The sequence below is a fragment of the Antechinus flavipes genome, chromosome 6 (genome assembly GCF_016432865.1).
Source record: "Antechinus flavipes isolate AdamAnt ecotype Samford, QLD, Australia chromosome 6, AdamAnt_v2, whole genome shotgun sequence".
Lineage (NCBI taxonomy): Eukaryota > Metazoa > Chordata > Mammalia > Dasyuromorphia > Dasyuridae > Antechinus > Antechinus flavipes.
This window is the reverse complement of record NC_067403.1, coordinates 251,485,272-251,510,207: the sequence shown is the minus strand read 5'-3', so window position 1 is coordinate 251,510,207 and position 24,936 is coordinate 251,485,272. Positions and strand designations below refer to the sequence as shown.

The 24,936-nt window shown below is 35.7% G+C and overlaps 1 protein-coding gene across 1 annotated transcript; it reads left to right on the top strand.

The window, feature by feature from the left end:
• The first annotated feature begins 124 nt into the window (after positions 1 to 124).
• On the top strand, positions 125 to 24,936 carry LOC127541684 (vomeronasal type-2 receptor 26-like). The gene is made up of 6 exons (XM_051966899.1): positions 125 to 142; positions 5,287 to 5,471; positions 8,511 to 8,802; positions 20,306 to 20,524; positions 21,499 to 21,622; positions 23,960 to 24,936. The coding sequence occupies exons 1-6, from the start codon at positions 125 to 127 to the stop codon at positions 24,934 to 24,936; spliced, it is 1,815 nt and encodes a 604-aa protein (XP_051822859.1).

Genomic DNA, 24,936 nt, shown 5'->3' with positions numbered 1-24,936 from the left:
TACAAACTAACACTTCTTTTGTTTTTCTGAGATCTTTGAATATATATCCGGGTTTAGATACTTCTAAGGAAAATTAATGGCTGAAATTCTGTGACTTGCTCTTAAAAAAAAAAAAAACACCACTATGACTACCAACAACAAGGTATAGGATGTAGTATTTTATGGAAATGCACTAATATTTGTTCAATAAAAAAAATTACAAAAATATCCCTGCCAAGATCTCTTCTTTCTTTTCTTTCTTTTTAAAAATGAATATTCCCTTCAAAAGCAACAGGAGATTTCCCAGGTTGATAATAGAGAAATTTACAAATCAGCGCTCTTCCATAAATAATATAAAACAAAAGTAAAACTCTGAAGAGAAGAAGGACAAAAATTCAAGAACTGATTCCCAGGTAATTCTTGAAACTGTGTCTAAATTTAGTGTCCCCAACCTGGCATTCCAGACATTCTCAGAACTCTTGGATCTCCTCTCCTCTCATTCCCAAATATGCCACAAACCTACAATTCTTTTGCCTTCTACACATTTAGAAACTTTTGAACTCAGTTCTTTATGCTTTCTTGACAGGAAATGAGTGTCATCTTACTACCAGACCAAGTGGAAACTATGTCCTGCCATGAATCTCCAGTTCCAAATTCTCTTTTCTAGGCCAGAAAATTCTCCATTCCCATTAGCCTGGGAAAACCTTAATTGTCTTACTTTCAGAAGTAGACCCATACAATTTCCCATCCCTGTGTCAATGAGTTAAATTTAACAAATCAAGGTCTTTCTGAGGATCAAGAAGAGGACAAAATGTGTCTATCACTTTTTACAGATGATGTGATTTTTTTTTCCCTAGGAAACTCTAAAAAGTCAACTGAAAAACAAATTGAAATAATGAGTCATTTCAGCAAAATGGCAGGATGGGAGATAAATCCATAAAAATCACTAACAATTCTGTTTGTCAATCATCAAATGATGTAGGAAGCTAGAGAAAGACACATTTTTTGTTAATAACATTATAGACAGTACAAAACATTTGAGAGTCTGAGAAAACTCCACACAAATACAGAAAGAATTAAGTAACTGGATAAATTTTAATTGTTCATGATTAGACCAACCAAGATAATTCAGTAAAGAGAACACTTTCATTAATTCATTTATGATGTGATATTACCAGAATATGAAGTAAACTTGGGCAGTTTGATTGATATGTGAGTAAATAAGTAATGGTCACACTAGGAAAATCAGTTTAGAGATTACCAAATATTCAAATATCTAATACTATTTAAACCTAATTCATCTGAAGAAATATCTGATCTGGAATGTGAAGGGAAATGTGAAAGAAAATGTCAAGAGAAAAGGGAAGGAAAGAAATTCACAAACCTCAAACCATATTATCAACTACACAAATTGAATTGATTTGATATTTGTTAACAATAAAAAGGTAAATCAATGACATAGGGAAAGGGAGACCCAAATTCAATTGAACTTGGTAAAACTCAGCTTTTAAGGGTTGACTGTAAAGAAGTCTGAGCCCTCCAGAACTGACACTTTGGAATTTTGGGTCAGGAAAAGACTTTTGACAGTTTCTGGGACAGTAAATGACAGATATATCAGTTGTTCCAGAAATCAATTGAGATTATTCAGTACAAGGTCAAATATTGAAGCAGAATCTTGAAAAATCTGTGTACACGATGGAAAGATTGAACTCACTGGAACAGATGCTGCTATAGAGCAATATTGTGGGTGAAAAGAAAAGTACATGGGAAAGAAGAAGATGGACGGATAGTATCATGGAGACAAAGAAGAATTTGGGCAATCCTTGAGAGATAATGGAGGAGAGAAGGAGTTGGTGTCCTGTTGTCTGAGTCACAGAATGAGACACAACTGTATAACAATAACAATATCCACCACAATAGTAACAGTATCATGGACAAAGTAATTGAACTAACTTTTAACAATTTTCTTAAGACAAGATCACCTCTACTAGTTACATTTACGAGTGAATCCTGCTTTGTGGGTTTTTGTTGTTGTTGTCCTTTTGTTTTTGGTGGGTGTTTTTCTGTTTCGGCAGGAGGCAGAATTGTTTTTTAGTATTTGTGAGGCCAGTTGAGATTAAATGACTGGTCTAGAGTCATACAACTAGAAAATGCCTGAGGCCACATTTGAAGTCAGGCATATGAATCTTGCTGTTTCCAGGATTATGGTGGCCCCTTGCTGCATTTTTATTATTGTATTATATTTTTTATAATTGTATTTTATTAGTGGAAGAAATGACATTTTAAACATGAGGAGGTAGGGAGTCTTAGGGTGCCTGCCTCATCAGCTCCTTTTCCTGTTCATTTCAGGTACAATGGAGTTGAAATTGCTACTGAGTCATGTGTCTATTTCTCCTGATTTTGTCCATGGAGTAGTGTAGGGAGCAAGATTGAGAGAGACAGTTAAGTTGTCATGTTGGAAATTTTCCTATTATTTATAACCCAGGTACCATAGCCAGACAGGTAAGGAAGTGCTAAGTGACTGAAGCAGGTTTGAACTCAGGTCCTTGTGACTCCAAGAGCAGTGCTCTATCCATTGTACCATTCAGCTGTCTCCTATAAGTGAATTCTCTTATAATTCTTTAGAACAATTTACCACAATATTATATGATGAATTTGAAAAAAATGGATTAAAAAGCTAAACAAAGGGGTTTTGTGACACAAATATCATTTTGATCCCACAGCTAGACAGAGTAAAGAAAGATTTAAAAACCAAAGATTAATAAAAAGATCATCATACCAAAGTTCATTAATTTTTTTCAGTGCTATATGAATGAAATTTCCAAAGTATCATTTTATGGAGATTAAAACAAAATCACATAGAAATCATCTGGAACAACAAAAGCCAAGAGTATTCAGACAATCCAAAAGTCAAAAAAAAACTATGAAAGCTAGTTTTGCAACAGCAGATTATAAACTAGATGACAAAGTAGTAGTGGCTAAGAAATAAAGTACTAGCTCAGAGGACTAGATTAAAGACACAATACACATATTGTATGTATTACACAATACAATCTAAGGACATTGGTAATCCAGAATTTGATAAAACTAAAGACTCTAGCTTTCAGAATCCAATGCACCATTTGAGAAAATTTGGAGGCCAAACTGGAAGGCAGTTTAGCAGAACTAGCTATATATATATATATATATATATATATATATATATATATACATAATATATATATATATATATATATATATATATATATACATACACACATTTATATACAGACTAAGATATATATACATATATTTGTGTTTATGTATATATTTGCACCAAATGTCTTTGAAGAACATCTCATTAAAAAAAAAATAGGGAACTGAACCAAATGTAGGAATATAAAAAGTATTCCCTAGTTAATAAATTGGCAGAAGATATAAATAGGCAATTTTCAGGAAACATAAAGTTATTGCTGGTTACCTGAAAAATTATGTAAATTAGTATTAATTAGTGAAATAAATATTAAAATATTTCTGAGACATCATATTTCACTTTCCCACCCAACATATACAACGATATTTTGGTGTGTGTGTGTGTGTGTGTGTGTGTGTGTGTGTGTGTGTGTAGGAGTGTATGTAAAAAAAAAACAAAAGGTAACATTTCCGAGCTCCATATAATATTTTTCTTTACTATCTTCAAGAGTTAGATCAATTTTCAAATCCCTGCTTATTCTACCTATTCTTGGGACTTTTCTAGATCAGGAATTGGCTTAAGTATTTGACTTAATTTCTCATTATAGATATACACTTAGAAATACATATAATGTTTAATAAATAATTTGAATTCACACTGATTTTCATTAGGTTAGCTTAAAATTTGCTGGACTAAGTGTTTTTAAGAAATTAAAATGATTTTAAAAATTGAATGAGAAGGATAGTGGAAAAAATGCCAGAATAAATGTGGCCTAAATAACAAAGTATTGGGAGAACATTCTTCAGCTTAGAAAAACAAGTATGAAAAAAAATTCTTTGAAAATTAGAAGACAATAAAGAATAATTTCTCTATGACACTAATGAATTTGAAAATAAAACTAATAAATATAAAATTAGAAAAAATATATATTTCAAAACAACTAACCTTTAAGACATTGATGAAAGAAGGCTTAAGCATCATTAGTACACCATAAAACTGACTAAAATGGTTTCTGGACATTATATTTCAAGGAATTCCAATCAGCCAAAATGGCAGAACAAAGAGAACAGTAGAGCAAAGTTCTTCTAGTATGTCCCTTCAAATATCATTAGAATAATCCCTCAAATTAAATTGTCCATTGGGCTGGTCAATGAAATCTTAGAGTTAGGGATTTTTTCCCAGGCTAGACCAGTTAGACCCTGGGCTGGGGACTGACCCAGAAAAAAGCCTCACCAAGTGTGGGTCCAGGATACACCTGTGACTGAGCCTGTAGCAGGTATAGGATCTCAGAACTCAAGTCTGTAAGAATATCTTGCCTTTTCTCTTTGTGAAATTGCAATCAAATTTCTGCCCAGGTTTATTTTTCTTTGAAGTTTTCTTGAAGATGTTTTCAAATCATACTCTGTGTCTGAAATTGTGTCCTGAATAATCCTTTCAAAATAATTGCTCTTTCTGAAAATATTCTTTTTTATCATTCCTTCTTACCATCTAACAATTCACTTTTGATTTTAAGATCTGTTCTTAAGGAGGGAATTTCTAGGTTGAGCTAGCATGTAAAAGAAAAAAGAGTATTTTGGGCATTTCAGATCCCATCAAAGCTACGAAGGCTCCAGAGACAGAAAACAAGCAAGGAAGTTCCAAAACTTTTTTTTTGTTAAGTTTGGAATTTTTAAAGATGAAGGACACAGGTGCAGAATTGCTGGGCTAGCTGGTCCTTGGAGAAACTCACTCTCAGACTCTGGTCAAAATATTTGTTTGACTTACACCCAAGAGATGAGAAGAACCATTTTTCCTTATTCATCTGCAGGGAACTAGATGAATAATATCCAGGAGGCAAAAATGTCAAATAAATATGTCCTGCTCACTCAAACGTTTGCCTTTATCCCAAATAGAGGCCCACTTCATGTCTCACATTCTGCTTTCCCAAGGAGAAGAGAATGTACAAAGCTTGAGCATCTATTAAAAAAGACAAATGTTTAGCAATAGAGCATGTGTCTATAGATGCAAGAACTATGGCCTCCAATCACCTTATATTCCCCTAATCCTTAGCTCTTTAGAGATCTGGAATATTGACCATGGGCTTGGGGAAACTGAGACTCTCATCCTCTTTATTATTTGTATTTCTGATTTTGCAGATTTTCTTATCTGAGTACCAGATGGTCAAGAATCCTTGTCACATAGAAAGACGTTTCAATCCCACGTATAGAAAAGAAGGGGATCTAATCATTGCTGGATTCCTCTCCCTTTTTGTGAAGGTAGAGATTCAAGTGAACAAATTTTTCTTCCAAATATGTCCCTTCAACAGTTATGCACGACAAACGTAAGTAGTTACTTTCCCACCCTCCCTAATATAGGCAATATTAATCCATATTTCTTATTGACTGCTTTGTTGGTAGAGTTGTGTTTTCTTTATTCTCAGAACTTTGGTTAAAGCAAAGATGTGGGTTCAAAAATGACTAGAAATCTAATATTCAAGAAGGTGATAAATGAAAAGTGTTGTTAATGTGTAGTGCAGCAGAGAGAGACTGTTCACCCCTATTCTATATGGCATTATAAACCAGCACAGATTCATCTCCACTGAGGACAAAAACTCACCCAGTACAAGGAGGGGTGAAACACGTTAGGGAGGTCCTACACTCAAAATTGGAGTTTAGGTGTCAAAACTGTATTCTCTAAGAATGGACATGGTTAAGACCTGATTACTTGTTCCAAATAGGGGAAGAAATGTTCACAGTTGTGTTCATATGTGATGAAAATCTCAAGGTCATTTATGGATGCTTGACTTGGGTGAGATTTGGGTAAAGATATTTCTGAATTATAACAACATGAAACGGGGAAGGGGAAATCTAACATTCATTATCTTAGGCATCAGAAAACAGAACAAATTCAGAATACTGCATTCGGTTCAGTTTTATCTAATCCAAAGCTTCAAGCCTTATCTTCCCAACAGAGAGCTGCTAAAGAAAAAGAACAACATGGCTTATCTTTATTTAAAAACTTTGATGGGTGTTAGGACCATTTGATTTAATGATTCCTATTGATGTTTTACCAATATCAGAATAATATGACAGCACATCAAAAATATCAAACAATATGAACTTTACAATGTCAACAAGTGCCATGTATCTCATACTACTGACAAGATCCAATATTTGCACTGAGGTTTTTCATCATTTTATGTCTAGTAAATATAAAGTATAGGGCAATTTTTGACATTTGTTTTCCCTTGCCATTTTTGTGACATTTTAAATAAAACCAAAGGGACCGCCAAACCACTTTCTATGTTCCACACCCCATCTCTCATTTTCATGCTTTTGTCAATGCTGTCCCCCATTGTAGGAATGGAATCTCTCCGAGGTTCCATATCTCAGAATTCCTTTTCTCATTTAAAATTCAATTCACTTGACATGAAGATGTTCTTGCTCTCCCAGAGCTATTGATGACTTTCTCCAAATCATATTTTATCTTCTTTGTTGCAAATATCTGTTTCAGATAGTGATACATTTTCTTTTCTGGCCAAAAGAAAAGAGCTGTTTTTTTCTTCTCTCTTTTGTCTTTCTATCCCTATGACTTTCAAATGCCTGAAGTCTAATAGGAGATCTCATCAATTCTAGTAAGCTCATTGGCATGAATTCTTAAACATTTCAACATCTGCTCCTTGTGAACTCTAGTTTCTCTCTTCCCATTTACTACATTGAGTTGCAGATCATTTCTTTTGCTATTCTTCTTTATGATAATGGCCATCTCTCCTGACAGTGGTGATTAGTTTCTTCTCCTTGGTACCGTATTCTCTCTAGATTTTAGGGACTGTTTTTTCTCCTTTTTTTGTTTCTTGTTTTTTTGTTCTCCTCCTTTTTTTGTTTCTCGTTTTTTTGTTCTCCTCCTTTTTTTGTTTTTCTTGTTTGTTGTTTTCTTGTTCCTCCTTCTTTTGATGGAGCCTTTTGAGATCACACTGTGCAGCTGTAGTTATACTTCATCAATGTGTCTAATCCCTTCCACTACTTCTTTTGGTTATCTTATCAGTTCCCATGATTTACTTAGTAGCTCTATGTGGATGTTTTTCAGATTTTTCTATCCTGATCTAAACTCTCTGATGTCTTTACAACTGATATCATCAATAGCCTCTCAGATATCTTGAACTAAATGCCCAGGAGACATCTTAAGTTCAGTATATCCAAAATATAAAGCATTATTTTTTATCGCTAACCTCTCCATACTCCTATTTTCCCTCTTACTGTAGAAGGCAATACCATCCTTTGATGCCCTTTAGCCCTCAGCCTAGGACTGACCATAAATTCTCCCTTATCCCTCACCATATCTATTCATGATTGTCCCAAGGCCTGTCTCCTTCAGCTTGGCAATGTCTCTTACATATATAGCTCCCTGGCTGGCCTCTCTTTTTCTGCCTCCCACAGTCACTGGGCCTCTCTGTTTCTGTTTTTCTTTCTTTGTGTCTCTATCAATTTTCTATCTTTCTGTCTCTGATTATAAGCTGTCTTTCCCATTAAAATATCATCATTTTGGAGATAGGATTTTTTTTCCCTTCTTTTTGTATCCTGACTACTTAGCACAATACCTAGCCCAGAGCAGTGTTTAATAAGGGTTGATTGATTGATGATCTGGTTCTCAATAATCTATCTTCGAAGAGAGGAAGAATATTTCCTTGCTTGAGTAAGGGAGAAGGATAGACTTCAAGGCCAATGAATATGCTGTGAAAATCTCAGCTTTGACTAAAGTAGCTATTTCAGCTAGAGTCAAATTAGTACTGAATCGTGAATCTTTCAGTATTACCCATGACATGGTCATGAAATCTTTTGAAATATATGTCTTCTACTTACAATCCAATATATAATTTAAAAAATCATTGTAAGGCATCTAGCAGATATATTACCAATAAAATCATGTATTCTTAGCTAACATGTTTTGCATGGTAATCTCCTCATTGCAATCTGAGAAACAGAAGTCCTTTCTATTTTTCTTGAAGATAATCAGTGAGCCAGTCAGAATTCTTTTTTCAAAATGAGACATATTCTAATGTCTAAAGTATATCCATCATTTGCGTGTTTGTGTGTGTATGTGTGTGTGTGTGTGTGTGAATGTGTTTGTGTCTTAATGTGTGTGGTCTTGAAAGAATCTTACAGGATATAGTTCAAGTCTGTCATATTACAATTGTGGACACTGACACTCATGGTGGTGAAATGATGTGCTCAGGACCACAATTTTAATCAATTTGGGGGGCAGGATTTAGGATAGGAATTTCTGACTCCTTATCTGACACTCTTCCTACTACGAAAATTTGCTGTTTCTTTGAATATAGAGTTTTTCTTTTTTTTTTTTTCAATTTTCCCTCTCACTTTAGGTCAATGTTCAAACAATATCACTATTTCCTTGCTCTTCAGTATGCTGTTGATGAGATCAACAAGAACCCCTATTTGCTGCCCAACAGAACTTTGGGATATCAGTTACTCAATAACTTCCATCTGGAGAAACTAGCTGTGGAGAGCTCCTTAATATGGCTATCAGGGAGAGGTCCCATTATCCCCAATTATAGCTGTGATAAACAATCCAATTCTGTGGCTGTCATTGGAGGGATGTCTGCTACACTTTCCATGGCCATGGCCACCATTCTCGAACTGTATAAAGTTCCACAGGTAAGAGAAACCAATACAGTCATTCATTTTCAATGTCATCTTTATATTTAAAGCAGCAAATTCTTTATAAAATGTTATGGTGTAGTATCAATAAATCAATAACCAATTATTAAGAAGTCCTCCAACATGTTCTGACAAAACATGATAAAAAAAAGGAGGAAACGGTCTTTTCCATCTGGGGAATCATTCTGTATGCTAGGTGAGGTGATGGTCTGATGATTTTGAGCCAAGGAAAAATCTAAAGATGACTACACTTCACCTTTTTATACTTATATAAAACTCTGAAGATTTTAGATAAAAGAAAAGATTTCTTTTTTCTCACTTCCAAAAATTCCCATGGAGAGGTCTCTCTTCCTTTTCATTTTGAAATTGATTTCTGTATTTTCCCTAAAAGCATGAAGCACTACTACTTGTCTTCATCAGTATGTACTAATAAAGAGCACCCAATTCTCTGTTCACTGAGATGTTCCAATCAGGGAATTCCTTGGGAAATATACCTAATAGTGATTATAGGGCCTATAACATATTGGGATTGCTTTGGATTTCTGAAGTGCTGAGAACCAAGCATTTCATAAATGATCTTCACACATTCTTATTGTTATTGCGAGCAATGTATTCCTTGTTCTGCTTGTTTTGCTCAGCATCAGTTCATGTAAATCTTTCCAGGTCTTTCTATAGTTAATATTTAATATAGATGTTAATATACTAAATGGTACAGATAGCTTTGTACTATTTTTGGTGTACTTTAAATTGCTCTTCAAACTGGTTGAATCAGTTCACAATTCTACCAAAAGCCTTAGTATCCCTATTTTCTACATCCCCTCTCTTATGTTTGTCCTTTATTCCTTCTCTCAGCCAATTTAATAGCTTTATGGTAGTATTTCATCGTTAGTTGAATTTACATTTCTTTAATCAATGAGAGGATACTCACTAAGCATACTACAGTGAGAACCATAGATAATTTATTTAAAAATGTATTTGCTTTCTCACTGGGGGTATAAGAAAGAGCCTTTTCATAATTTCTCTACTGAAGGAAAAAAAAATTGCCATGAATGTGGGTCATATTTTATACATTTTAATATGAATCCAAACCTATTATATTATATACTATAGGATGGGAAAGTACTGTTGTCCTATCTTCCCACTTTATGGTATGAAGCATGTGGGAATTAGGCAATATTTTGTCTCTCTTTTTTGTTAATTTATTTGTTTTTAATACATATTATTTCTGAATCATGTTGGGAGAGAAAAATCAGAGCAAAAGGGAAAAACAATGGGAAAGATTTAAAAATAGAAAAAAGAAGTGAACATAGCATGTATTGGTTTATATTTAGTTTCCTTAGATTTTTTTTCTGGATGCAGATAGGATTTTATGTCCAAGTCTATTGGTGTAATGCTGCTATTTTAGTTTTCTGGAGGTCTTTGGGCAGCCTTCCTTTCGGCAGAGTAATCACCACAAGAATAGTCAGGTAGTAAAGTCCAAAAGTCTTTATTGTCTTCTTCACTAGGGGCTCCACTAGTTTTCTGGAGGGCCTTCAGACAGGAGCTGAACTTAGTGGAAGAAATGCAGGAGGCCAGGCCAGCCAACATGAGATGGAGTTGAATTTGGTCCAGTCCTTGCTGGCAGTTATATACTCCATTATCATAGTTGTGAATCTTGTGGACTAAGTACATGTACCGAATTAGAGAACTATTAAGCATCATGCTAAACTAGATAACCATTGTCTTTATCAAATCCACCGACTTAGCACCTTGTTTCAAGTTCAGAGTTCTGGCCTATAACATATTGGGATTGCTTTGGATTTCTGAAATGCTGAGAACCAAGCATTTCATAAATGATCTTCACACATTCTTGCTGTTATTGTGAACAACGTATTCCTTGTTCTGCTTGTTTTGCTCAGCATCAGTTCATGTAAATCTTTCCAAGTCTTTCTATAGTCAGCTTGTTCATTATCATTTTTACAGAACGATAATATCCCATTACCTTCCTGTACCAAAGTTTATTCACCCTTTCCCAAGGTGATGGGAATGCACTCTTATTCCAATTCTTTGTTACCACAAAAAGACCTGCTGCAAACATTTTTTTGCAGATGTAGGTTCTTTTTCCTCCTTTATAATTTCTTTCATATAGACCCAGTAATGGTACTGCTGGGTCAAAGGACATGTACAGTTTTATAGCCCATTGGGCATAGTACAGATCACTCTCCAGCATAGTTGGATAACTTTACAACTCCACAACTAAAGCATAAATAACCCAGTTTTCCCACATCCCCTGCAATACTTATCATTCTCTTTTCCTGTCATCATAGCCAATCTGAGAGGTGTGAGATGGTACTGTAGAACTATTCTAATTTTCAATTCTCTAATCAATAGTGATTTAGAGCATTTTTTCATATAATTATAAATGGCTTTAATTTTGACATCTGAAAATTGTTTGCAATGTTAGCATTGCCTGCTCTATTCAGGAAAGAGTCTGGTTTCCCAGAGTTTGGCTTTTGAGCTGGAACTGGAAGTTGCTCTACTGATTTGCTCCTCTACTGTGTCATAACTGAGCGTATTAGTGGCTGATTTGCGGTGATTCAGCTCCTCTCACTGGCTTTCCCACAATCTATCTAACCTAGACAGAATGCCTCTTTCACCCTAGTGAGACTGACCTTTTTTGAAGCTTTTTTAGTCCATTTTAAACTGGAGAGTGGTTTCATTCCATTGGATTCTGTTCAGACACTTTTTTTTTATTTAAGGGTTTTTGAGGAAACTGAGAGAGCTTGAGCAGCTTCTTTATTTTGAGGAAACTGATAGAGCTTGAGCAGCTTCTTTACACTTCCATCTTGCCTCCACCATCTGGTACAAAAAGAAAAACAATATTTTCTGAAACACTTGGCCTGAAGGGTTTCATCTCAAAAAGCCAAGAGTTTGCGAATCTGGATGGGGATATGTGTTATGAGCCAGAACTTAAAAGCAGGTGCTGTCAGTGGAATTGATAGAGACTATAATGATCTAATTTATTTTTTTTCCTTTTTATATTTTTATTTTACTTTGAGACAGTTAGTATTGTCAGAATATAGATATACTTCATTTTTTTTTTGGTATAACTTTTTATTGACAGAACCCATGCCAGGATAATTTTTTACAGCATTATCCCTTGCACTCACTTCTGTTCTGATTTGTCCCCTCCCTTCCTCCACCCCCTCCCCCAGATGGCAAGCAGTCCTTTACATGTTGGATAGGTTACAGTATATCCTAGATAGACTATATGTGTGCAGAACCGAACATTTTTCTTGTTGTACTGGGAGAATTGGATTCAGAAGGTATAAATAACCCGGGAAGAAAAACAAAAATGCAAGCAGTTTATATTCATGTCCCAGTGTTCTTTCTTTGGGTGTAGCTGCTTCTGTCCATCCTTGATCAATTGAAACTGAATTAGCTCTCTTTATTGAAGAGATCCACTTCCATCAGAATACATCCTCAAACAGTATTGTTGTTGAGGTATAGAATGTTCTCCTGGTTCTGCTCATTTCACTTAACATTAGTTCATGTAAGTCTCGCCAGTCCTCTCTGTATTCATCCTTCTGGTCATTCCTTACAGAACAATAATATTCCATAACGTTCTGTAACATACCACAATTTACTCAACCATTCTCCAATTGATGGGCATCCATTCATTTTCCAGCTTCTAGCCACTACAAACAGGGCTGCCAAAAACATTTTGGCACATATAGGTCCCTTTCCCTTCTTTAGTATCTCTTTGGGGTATAAGCCCAATAGAATCACTGCTGGATCAAAGGGTATGCACAGTTTGATACCTTTTTGAGCATAGTTCCAAATTGCTCTCCTGAATGGCTGGATGTGTTCACAATTCCACCAACAATGTATCAGTGTCCCTGTTTTCCCACATCCCCTCCAACATTCTGCATTATCTTTCACTATCTTTCTATCCAATCTGACAGGTGTGTAGTGGTATCTCAGAGTTGTTTAATTTGCATTTCTCTGATTAATAATGATTTGGAGCATATTTTCATATGTCTATAAATTGTTTCAATTTCTTCATCTGAGAATTGTCTATTCATATCCTTTGACCATTTATCAATTGGAGAATGGTTTGCTTTCTTATAAATTAGAGTCAATTCTCTATATACTTATTTAATTTAGAATGGTGCTTAACAGTTCTCTAGTTCAGTACATGTACTTAGTACTTACTATAATTCTACAAGATTCAAACCTTTGATAAAAGAGCATATATAAGCTAGGGGCCTCAGCCAGGATTGAGTCAGGGAGATTCAGAAGACAGAGAAGGGAAGAGGGAGTTCAAGCTCTCGGAACCAATGTGTGACTGAAAGGCTCTCCAGAAAGCTGCCCAGCCCCAGGAAGGAGATAATAAAGGGTCTGGAGTATAAGAAAGCTAACAAGGCCACAGGAAAGGAAACAAGACTTGGAAAGAGACAATAAAGGATTTGGACTTTAAACACTAGCTGAACTTGTGGTGATTGCTGAACGAAAATGAAGGCTGCTTCCAAAGACCCCAAGAAAACCACCCATAGAGAAGATTACATTTTAGAGGGAATATTCCAAATATCCTCAATGATTGGATTACTGGAGAGCTATTTATAATCAGATTTCAGCACTAATTATTTTATGACATTCTTAGAAAACTGGAGCTGAATGGTATAACCAAGACATAGTGCCTATGAAATTTTTTCCCATGATTGAAGATCTCATACAAGGTCATTTTTTGTTGTGTTTAGAGAGTAGAGATTAAAGTATTCATTGGATGTGGAGTGAACCATTGCTTATCTCAGTTTTTACTAAAAAGTACTAAGAACTCTTACAGAATTCTTATTCATAGGGTATCACTAATGTCGAATTCCACTCTTGGCAGTAGATTTCCCTATGAGGAGTTCTCCATTTCCTATTCCTTAATGATTTTGATATAGAGAACTTTTGCTCCTAGAACAAGTTCTCAGGCACATTTTTTGTTTTCAGAGAAATAAAATTCTCCCTATAATTATAAGAGGAGGCAAATGTATAATATAGAAAATCTCAGGAATATAATTGTTGATATTTGAACTGGAAGAGAAGATGACTTAGAGAAGACATGTAACTATGCTTCACTATTTAATTAACAGCTTTATGCAGAGGACACAAAAATGTTCCACTTGAATTTCCAGAAAAGAAATAGGAACAAAAAGACAATGTTCCAAAGATACTGATTTCGCCAAAAAGTTAATCAAAAAATATTCTGTCTTTCAGTCAAGTTATCTAAAAGGGGTAAAGACCTTTTTGGAGAATTTTTCCTCCTTGCAATGTTTCACGCAGAAACTTAGAAAGTACTTGATAGAGACAATGGAAAAAGGATTCTTGGATGGGAGCAGTTTCAGATTTTCCTTCCAACTTTTCCATTCCATAACACCATAATTTTGTGATCTAAAACTATAAATTAACATTTACAAGCAAATCATCTGCTCTGTGAAACTTATTAATAGCTGTTTATTATACAAATATGAAGGCCAAATTCCTACAGTGAAGGAACTCATTGTCTTCTTTCTGTTTCATTTAGATTAGCTGTGGTTCATTTGATCTTCTATTGAATGATAAAGTTCAGTATCCTTTTGTATATCAGATGGGGAAAGAGCAATCTGCTCTTCACCTGGCATTTATCCAATTGATGCTGCATTTTGACTGGACATGGATAGGACTGCTTGTTTCTGATAACCCAAAAGGGGAAATGTTCTTCAAGGATCTGAAAGAAGAAATGATCAGGAATAATTTGTGTGTGTCTTTTAAGGAAACAGTGCCTAAAAACTTTAGAAACAGAGAAGATTTTGACCTATTTTCTAGAATTATTTCATCATCACCAAATGTAATGTTCATCTATGGAGATACTGATTCCCTCCATGAACTTTCCAGTGTATTGATGTCTTATAAACCTTATGGAAAGTTGTTGATTACCACATCTTCTTGGGATTTTTCCATTGATACAGATTTAGACCAATTTCCCACTTTTCATGGTACAATACTATTTTCTCATACCCAGAAGGAGATTCCTGGTTTTACAGATTTTGTAAGAAGCCTGAATACAAGTGTGAACCCTGAGGACATTTTCCTAAAATCTTTCTGGGAGAGTGTCTTTAAATGTAGATTTTCCAAAAAAGGTGATGTAGAGATGTTCTATGCTTTGTGCTCAAAAGGTTTTTCTTTCAGAGATTTACATTCATCTTTTACGAACATTGACATCGCCCTTCTGGAACTGCTTCCAAATGTTTACAATGCAGTGTATTTAGTGGCCCATGCTCTCCATCAAATACTCCATTCTGAGGTAAAGGAGGTATCAGACCTTGGGAGACACCTAGATATTCCTTGGAAGGTAACATATCTCTTCAAAAATTGGGCTTAGCATAGGCTACACAACATTCTCTTGTTAAAGATTTGTTCTAGAGAGGATGCAGTGATGATTTGAGGTATTCCTTTATATATTTTTTCAGGTTTTTCCCCTTTGTGATTACATGTAATTCTGGGTGGAAACAATGAAATTACTTCAGATTTATTTATTTCAAATTTTATGTCACAATTTTTTAAAAATAATTTATTTAATAGTTTCCTCAGTTACACTTTAAATAATTTTTGTTTGATTTTTAAACTTTTGAGTTCCAGATTCTCTCCATTATTCCCACTCCAGTTCCTTGTAAGAAAAGATATGTGAAATTATGCAAACTATTTCTATAAAAGTCATGCTGTGAAAGAAAAGAGATTTCTTGATTTAATTAAAAACCTGACAAAAATAAATTGAGACATGGCAAGAGAAAGAGATACACATATAGAGAGATATAGAGACAAAGAGAACAATAAAAAGAGCAGGAGTGATAGAGAGACAAAGACAGAGAGAGGGAGAGAGAGAGAGAAAGAGAGAGAATATACAAAAATCTGTATTCAGACACATGACACAGTCATTTTCTTCTCTGGGTATGGAAAGATTTTTTAAAATCACATTTAAGAAACATCTGACACAGAAAGAGCATGGCTGACAGTGAAACTGTTGAAGTAGCTTTGAAATCTTCAGGAATGATTGGATTCAGTAACACAAGACGAGACTGTTTCAACAGGAATCATTGGATTCCTTGAGATGAAAAATTGTTGATGAGACTATTGCAGTACTTCAGAGCTTACAGGAATTATTGGATTCCTGGCACATGAACTAATGGACAATAGATTCCTTTTGGACTATTTCTTGGACTTATGGACATGTATAAATTCTCATGTTGATTCACGTTATTGGTGACATTACTACTAGTCTGTGTTATATTGCTATGTGCTTATGTATATTATGTAATTATGTGTAATGCCTCCCATATTTTTTTCCTTTTTTAAAATTTTCAATAATAATAACTTTATATTGACAGAATCCATGCCAAGGTAATTTTTTTTTTACAACATTATCCCTTGCACTTGTTTCTGTTCTGATTTTTCCCCTCCCTCCCTCCATCCCCTCCCCTAGATGGCAAGCAGTCCTATATATGTTAGATATGTTCCAGTATATCCTAGATACAATATATGTTTGCAGAACCGAACAGTTCTCTTGTTGCACAGGGAAAATTGGATTCAGAAGGTAAAAATAACCCGGGAAGAAAAACAAAGATGCAGATAGGTCACATTCGTTTCCCAGTGTTCTTTCTTTGGGTGTAGCTGCTTCTGTCCATCATTTATCAATTGAAACTCAGTTAGATCTCTTTGTCAATGAAGTCCACTTCCATCAGAATACTTCCTCATACAATATCGTTGTAGAAGTATATGATGATCTCCTGCTTCTGCTCATTTCACTTAGCGTCAGTTCATGTAAGTCTCACCAAGCCTCTTTGTATTCATCCTGTTGGTCATTTCTTACAGAACAATAATATTTCATAACATTCATATACCACAATTTACCCAGCCATTCTCCAATTGATGGGCATCCATTCAATTTACAGTTTCTAGCCACTACAAACAGGGCTGCCACAAACATTTTGGCACATACCTGTCCCTTTCCCTTCTTTAGTATTTCTTTGGGATATAAGCCCAATAGAAACACTGCTGGATCAAAAGGTATGCACAATTTGATAACTTTTGGGGCATAATTCCAGATTGCTGTCCAGAATGGTTGGATTCGTTCACAATTCCACCAACAATGCATCAGTGTCCCAGTTTTCCCGCATCCCTTCCAACATTCTCTATTATTTTTTCCTGTCATCTTAGTCAATCTGACAGGTGTGTAGTGGTATCTCAGAGTTGTCTTAATTTGCATTTCTCTGATCAACAATGATTTGGAACACTCTTTCATATGAGGGGTAATAGTTTCAATTTCATCATCTGAAAATTGTCTGTTCCTATCCTTTGACCATTTATCAATTAGAGAATGGCTTGATTTCTTATAAATTAGAGTCAGTTCTCTATATATATTAGAAATGAGGCCTTTATCAGAACCTTTAACTGTGAAGATGTATTCCCATTTTGTTGCTTCCCTTCTAATCTTGTTTGCATTAGTTTTGTTTGTACAAAGAATGCCTCCCATAGGGGATGGATGTATGTACACCTTGTTTCATACCTGTTTCAAGTGAGCCCCTTTAGAAATCACTAATCTGATTTGATTTTGTATTTCCTTTGGTGTTTCCATCTTTCTTGCTGAGATGTCAGGGAGGGTGTGATCACCTTCTTTTTATGGTGTTTTCACTCCCTTTTTGAGCAGTCAGGGAAGGTGTGATCACCTTCTTTTTGGGGTTCTCACCTCCTTGAGAAGTCAGGGAGGTCATAACCATCTATGTTCTAAAACAAAAAAAAGCAGATGTTAGAATCCTAGTGTTACTTCAACGTGAAACAAGATGATAACTCAAGGGAGATGTTAGAATCCTAGTGTTAACTCAATGGAATTGATGCAATGCTTGTGTTCACACCTTTAGAGAGCTCATATAAGCAAGAAGTATTTAAGTACTCATTGGAGTTCACACTTTCGGAGATTTCAGGGTTTAATATGAGATATTCAAATTCACACCTCCTTTAATCCCTGCCTCCAGAAGGAGGAGACAACCTTTGAGAGATCATATATAAAGAGGCTCTTAGCTTTGGGTTAGTTAGTGACTTTGGAACATTGCCAGGGGTTGGAGGGGAACAATCTGGGAGGAAACCCATAAGCCTCTCTTGAAGGCAAGAGAGATTCATTCCATTTTCCACCTGGCTGGCTGGCGGCTGAAGGACAAACCGTTGGATTTGGAGACATTCGGAAGGAGCTCTTGGAACCAAGCAGAGAGATAAGCCAAGAAAACTAACCAGGCTATTTTGAGGAAGCAATAAACTTTTTATTGAACAAGCAAATGCATTTTTAACACCTGGCTACATTTGGGGTGATTATTGATCTGACCTGATACTAGAGCTACCTCCCCAAGAAACCTGCTTGCAGATAGAACCAACCTTTATATTATATTTCAAAGAAGAAGAACACCACACATTCTTTAGCATATTCATGGATCAGTGTACTACTGAGAACAGCTGGTCATCACAGAACATTGCTATTACTGTGTATATAGTACATTTTACTTTGCTTGAGTCTGTGGAGGATTTTCGAACATTTTTTTCTGAGAGCATCCTGCTCATCATTTCCCATAGAACAATAATATTACATGAGAAACATATACCAAAATTTATTCAACCATTTCCCAATTGATGGACAATCCCTCAATTTTCTTTTTTATATTCCATTTGCATTTCTTACTTAATGTACTCAATTTGAAAATTTGTAGAAGTTGGCTTTCGTCTATGCAGCTCTTTGTTTTGTAGGAGAAACCCAAATCTGACTGCTGTTCTAATTCTATTTTGCTTAATTACATTGTCTTTTCATTTCCTTGGACAAATTTGACTTGCTTTGTATATATAGGACTTATTTGGAGAACACATTACAGGTCTTCAAAAATGTGACAGACTTTGGCCTCTTTCCCATCAGTGGTTAAAGCATATGTTTGTATTATGATGTTGAACAGTTTTCCTTGGATTCCAACAGATACCATCCTGTTATTTTTGATTTAAAAGCCAAGTACTTCGTTCCTCACCTTTTTATATATGATAATGACTACATCATTTCTTATAGGTGATTCTTTTCCACAGTAATATATGTGATGATTACTAGAATTAAACTTTGCTACCAAATTTTCTATAACTAAAACTCTCCTCTCTCTCTCTCTCTCTCTCTCTCTCTCTCTCTCTCTCTCTCTCTCTTTTTCTTTCTGGCTCTCGCCCTCTCTCGTATGTGTGTTTTCAAGAAAAAATTATGTCCGTGGGATTTGGACTTAAAAGAAAGATAAGTGCTGCAGAACTGATTCTATGGTATAATAGTGGTGCTGGACAAGACTTTAGAAAGACTCTTGGTCGACCAGGGGATAAAATCAATCAATACTTAAATTAATCCCCACCGTTCACTGGAAATTCAAATCCTAAAGCAGTTTAAACCTTTGTCCACATAATATGAAGATGGGACCTACTGGCAAAGACCCTGTTGTTAGAAATGATTGAAAGTAAAAGGAACAAAGAATGGTACAGTTTAAGATAGATAGTGTCATGGAAATGATTAATATTAACTTGAACAGACTTTGAGATATAGTAGAGCATAGCAGGGTAAGGTAGTCTATGGTCCATGGGGTCATGAAAAGTCGGACAGGACTTAATGACTGAACACCAAATGTGTACTAGGAATTCTGCCCAATTAGATTATTTTTCTTTTCCCTAAAATAATCAGGTCTTACCATTAAATTTCTCAGTGGCAACAATGTAGATTAAATTTCTGTTTTTCAACCTTCTCATTCAATATTTTGTAATTCTCTGCGAAATTTTCTTGAATATTTTCCATTGACCACTGAAAACCACAACCTGAATATATATTTTATATATAATTACCTTATCATAGATGTCAATCTTGTAGAACTATATTCAGTACTATGTACATCCACTGAAATAGAGAACTATTAATCACCATGCTAAACTAGATTAACATTCCTTACCAATTCTACTGAGTTAACACCTTCTTTCAAGTATACTTCTCCAGAATACTAGCCTTTACAGGAACTGGTTTGAATCACCTCATTATTGAGGAGAGCCAAGACCATTAGAATTGATCACACAGTCTTCTTGTTGCCTTGTTCTTGTTCTGCTCATTTCATTTAGCATCAGTTCATGTAAGTCTCTCAAAGCCTCTCTGAAATCATCCTGTTGGTCATTTCTTGCAGAACAATAATTTTTTATAACATTCACATACCACAATTTATCTAGCATATCTGTAGAAAATAATTGGGTGCCGGTTTTGTTATTTTTCATTTGTCCTTAGTTTTCAAGTTTTCTAGAGTTCAGAAACTCTAAGAGAAGGTCAAAAATGAGAATGACAACTTTTGGAGGCTCCAGATTATGAGCCTGTTTTCCACTGATAGTCAATCCTGGGACATGGGCACAATTCTTCTTTCCACAAAGAATAACAATCACCTGTTCTTTCTTTCAGATCCACCACTTTCTGAAATTCATCAGTTCTGTCAATAATGCCAGTGATGGGTCACATAAGGATGGAGTCCAGGTGGATGCTGAGACATATGATATACTCAATTATAAATCCTTCCCTGACCAGATAGAGACGTTGGTCAAAGTGGGTGAAGTACATCCTCTTGCTCAGAGATTCATCATTAAGGAAGAAGACATAGATTGGCCAGAAGATTTCCATCAGGTAAGGAGCCAATGAAGATCAATGTTATCACTTTGTCTCTTTCGTTTCCTGGACACTGGTTGTTTCTTCACTGGTACAATGATGTTTCCAGATAGTGGAAATGTGTGCGATAGGCTATTTATATCCACTAGAGTAGACAACAATTATCCCCCAAAGGCATTTATTTACAGATGATTACTCAATATCTGGATTTGTATAGACAAATAATTTGATCTGAGTTTGTTTTTGAATTGGGTACAGTTGTACAAAGCTGTGTTTTATTTTAAAGAGACAATGGCTTTAGAGATTTTTAATATAAATGTTGAAGCTATAGCCTCTGCTGATATCAAACATGTATTTCTATACAATTCCATCTGTGTATATATAGATCAATTCCACCGCCCCTTTACAATAGTGCCAAGAACAGATTTCAAATATCAGCCTGAGAATAAGATTAGCCTGTAAAATCACCTGATTCATTGATTCAATCAAGCACTAATTGTGCAATTCGTTTATTTTGGTACGTATTCTCTAAAATATCATTCCCTGAATCATTCTAGGTGGAATGTTTGAATTTATGGAAACACAAAAACCCAAAACTTTCAGGGGTTAGCAATTAATAAAATATATTTCCTCTTGTACGGTCAAAAACATGTCAGCATTGCCAATTCTAAAATGGAATGATGTTTAGAGTTAAAATGGTACTTGGGAAAAACTAACCAACTAGATATTACAATAAAAAAATAGCAAGGACCTTGATTGTATCCACTGGTTAATTTGTGTGGATTCATTGGGGATAAGATGATCTGAATTGGAAGATGAAGATACAAGTTTTCCATTGAGAATTACGTCATTCTTGTCCTGCAGAATTGCAAATACTTTATTCTACCTGTCTTCCATAGGAGAACCTTGAAATCTTAATTTCCTCAATTCATCCATCTTTCACCAGTTGTTTTTTCAACAACATTTTCTCCCTTTCTCTGCTGGAAATATAGACTCCAACTTCTAGGTGCAATCTGAAGTGTGGCCCTGGATTCCAAAAGACAGCTCTTGAAAGCCAGCCCAGGTGTTGCTATGCTTGTACCCCATGTCCTGAAGGGACAATTTCCAACCAGACAGGTGGGTTCCTAAAGATAAACTGCCCTTCTTCCAAAGTAATGGACATTCTCATTTGTTAATCTTAAACTGGTGTGCTTTGTATTTGGCAAAATCACAATAATTTCTGAGTTGAAATAACATTGCATTTATTCAATCCTCTTCATTCAATGTGCTTTGTGATCATTCTTATAATTAGAAGCTTACCATGTCCAAGATACCCAAAATCTGTCGAAGCAGAATCCATCAGGATTTTACTACCATGGGAATCCCTAATACTTCCTTGACCTTGCAGCCTAATTGGAATCTTCCCCATTCCTGTAGGAAAGCTTAGTCTAAAACTTAGTTTTAAACTTCTTCCCTCTTAACAGAAAAATTAAAAAAAATATTTTAATTCTAAAAACTATCCAAACACAGATGCTTTTGGTTTAAGGGCAGAAGTCTGGTCTCTGGATTTAGTCTTATGAAAATATCCCTTGGCATAAGTTTGATCAGAGTCCTCAAGGGAGATTATTTGAAAGATTTGTTTTCTGGAGGATGGAGTCCCAATTCAAGAAAACTTGGCTCACAAAAAAATGAATAAAATTTGATCATCCTCAAAGTTATCTCGGTGTCAAAGCTGATGAGACCTCATTGTGATTTGCTTTGTATTTGATATTGATCAATAAAACAGTATATTTGAAAGCTTACACTTTGGGGGATTTTTTTGGGGGGGCGAATTTTCTTGGTCTTCTATTTGTTTACATAACACTTACGCTTTAAGTCAGTCCTTTGGAGTTTGATTTTTATTCTCATTTTACTTACTTCGTTATGGTCAAGCTCCCAAAATGGACTATTTTTCACCTTATTTCAATTAGCATTTCTTTTTTTCCAATCACAATTATTTTTCAGAATACAATGTGTAGTATTTATTATGAAGACTTTATTTTTAATAATAATAGCTTTTCACTTGTCAAAATACATACAAAGATATTTTTAAACATTCATTCTTGTGAAAAAATATCTTGTGTTCTCAATTTTTCTCCCTCTTTCATCTCTCTTTTTCCCTAGACAGCAAGTAATTCGATGCAGTTTAAACATGTGCATTTTTTCTCAAAACATGTCCCTATTTATTATGCTTCACAAGAAAATCAGACCAACAGGGAAAAAATAAGAAAAAAAAAAACCAAGGAAAGAAATAATGACAAAAAATGGTGGAAATACTATGTTGTGATCCACATTCAGTCCCCATAATCCTCTCTCTGAATGTAAATGGCTAGACTCTCCATCACAAATCTCATTGTTGAAAAGAGCCAAGTCTATCACAGTTGATCATCACATGGTATCTGTTTCAGGGTGCAGTGTTCTCTTGAGTCTACCTACTTCCCTTTGCATCCGGTAATAGAAATCTCTCCAGGCCTTTCTGAAATCAGCCTGCTGATCATTTCTTATAAAACAATAATATTCCATTACATTCATATATCATAATTTGTTTAGCCACTCTCCAACTTTTGGGCATCCTCTCTCATTCCAGTTCCTTGCCACTACAAAAAGAAGTGTGAAAATATTTTTATACATGTGGGTGATTTTCTCTTTTTTATGACCTCTCTGGGATACAGACACAGTAGATTCCCTGCTGGATGCAGAGTTTTGATAGATTTTTCCTCATAATTCCAAATTGCTCTCCAGAATGGTAGGATCAATTTACAATTCCACCAAAAACATATTAGCATCCCAGTTTTCCCTCTTCCCCTCCACTATTTTCTATTATCTTTTGTAGTCATCTTAGCCAATCTGTGAGGTGTGAAGTGGTACTGCAGTTGTCTTAATTTGGATTTCTCTAATCAATAGTGATTTCGAGCATTTTTTTGTATGACTAAAAATGGTTTTAATTTTTTCTTCTGAAAATTGTTCATATTCTTGGACCATGTTCCAAATGGAAAATGGCTTGTAGCTATAACCTTACATTCAGAGAAATTCAACAAAAAATCTTTTTCACCTAATTTTTAAAAAGCAACTCTTGGCCTTCCTCTATGGTTTCAATGTTTCATTTCTGTTCTTAAAGTATTGGATTGTGTATAAAAGGACCCTTTTCGACTCATTGTAAGGGGTTTCAAATTAATGGATTGCAGGGAGTTTGAATTTTTGTTTAGCAAATCTATGATATGAAATAAATAATTTCAACACATTATTTTATCCATATGTGGAGAAATGAGGAAACTGAAATGTATCTTCATTTTATTCAGCCTTTAGAATATTTTTCCTTCTTACTTAGGAGTCCAAAAATGAGATGGAGCTCAATATGAAATGAATAACACTGTGCTTTATAGGGGACAAAAAGTGATCAATCTGGGATATAGCATGATTTATTGTTGTTCATAGATGCAGAGGAGTGCCTGCAGTGCCCTGAAGATCAATATCCTAATAGGGAAAGAGATTGTTGCCTCCCCAGGACTGTGACCTTCCTGGCCTATGAAGAACCTCTGGGAATGACTCTAGCCTGTACAGCCATCTGCTTCTCCCTCCTTACTATGCTTGTCCTGGGGGTCTTTGTGAAGCACAGAGATACCCCCATAGTCAAAGCCAATAACCGCAGTCTCAGCTACATGCTGCTGGTCTCCCTTGGCCTCTGCTTCCTCTGCCCCTTGCTCTTCATCGGCCATCCTACCACAGCCACCTGCCTGCTGCGACAAACGACATTTGCAGTTGTCTTTACAGTAGCCATTTCCTCCATTTTGGCTAAAACTATCACTGTGGTTCTGGCCTTCAGGGCCACCAGACCAGGGAGCAGGCTTCGGAGCTGGCTGGGATCCACAGCATCTAACTCTCTCATTTTCACCTGCACCCTCATCCAAATGTGTCTCTGTGGCATCTGGCTTGGGACATACCCTCCCTTCCTGGAGCTGGACATCCACTCTGAGCCTGGCTCCATTATCATCCAGTGCAATGAGGGCACTCTCCTCATCTTCTACTGTGTCCTGGGCTACATGGCCTTGCTGGCCTTGGCGAGCTTCACCATGGCTTTCTTGGCCAGGAACCTGCCAGATACTTTCAATGAAGCCAAGTTCCTGACCTTCAGCATGCTTGTGTTCTGTAGCGTCTGGATCTCCTTCCTGCCCTCGTACCAGAGCTCCAAGGGCAAGGCCATTGTGGCCTTGGAAGTCTTTGCCATTTTGACTTCCAGTGCTGGGATTCTCGCTTGCATCTTTGCTCCCAAGTGCTATGTGATCCTTCTAAGAATAGAACAAAATACGCAAGGGATACTTAAAAAGAAAGCAACTTCCTCAGAAGCCAGAGCTTCTCAAGCTCGCCAGTCACAGTCAAGGAGCTCCTTTAATCCGGTCATGAGAAAATGTTGA

Excerpts from the sequence above, each read along its gene's own strand:
- LOC127541684 (XM_051966899.1), top strand. Across the intron at positions 5,472-8,510 it reads AACAGTTATGCACGACAAAC|GTCAATGTTCAAACAATATC; the intron begins GTAAGTAGTTAC and ends CTCTCACTTTAG. Across the intron at positions 8,803-20,305 it reads AACTGTATAAAGTTCCACAG|ATCCACCACTTTCTGAAATT; the intron begins GTAAGAGAAACC and ends TCTTTCTTTCAG.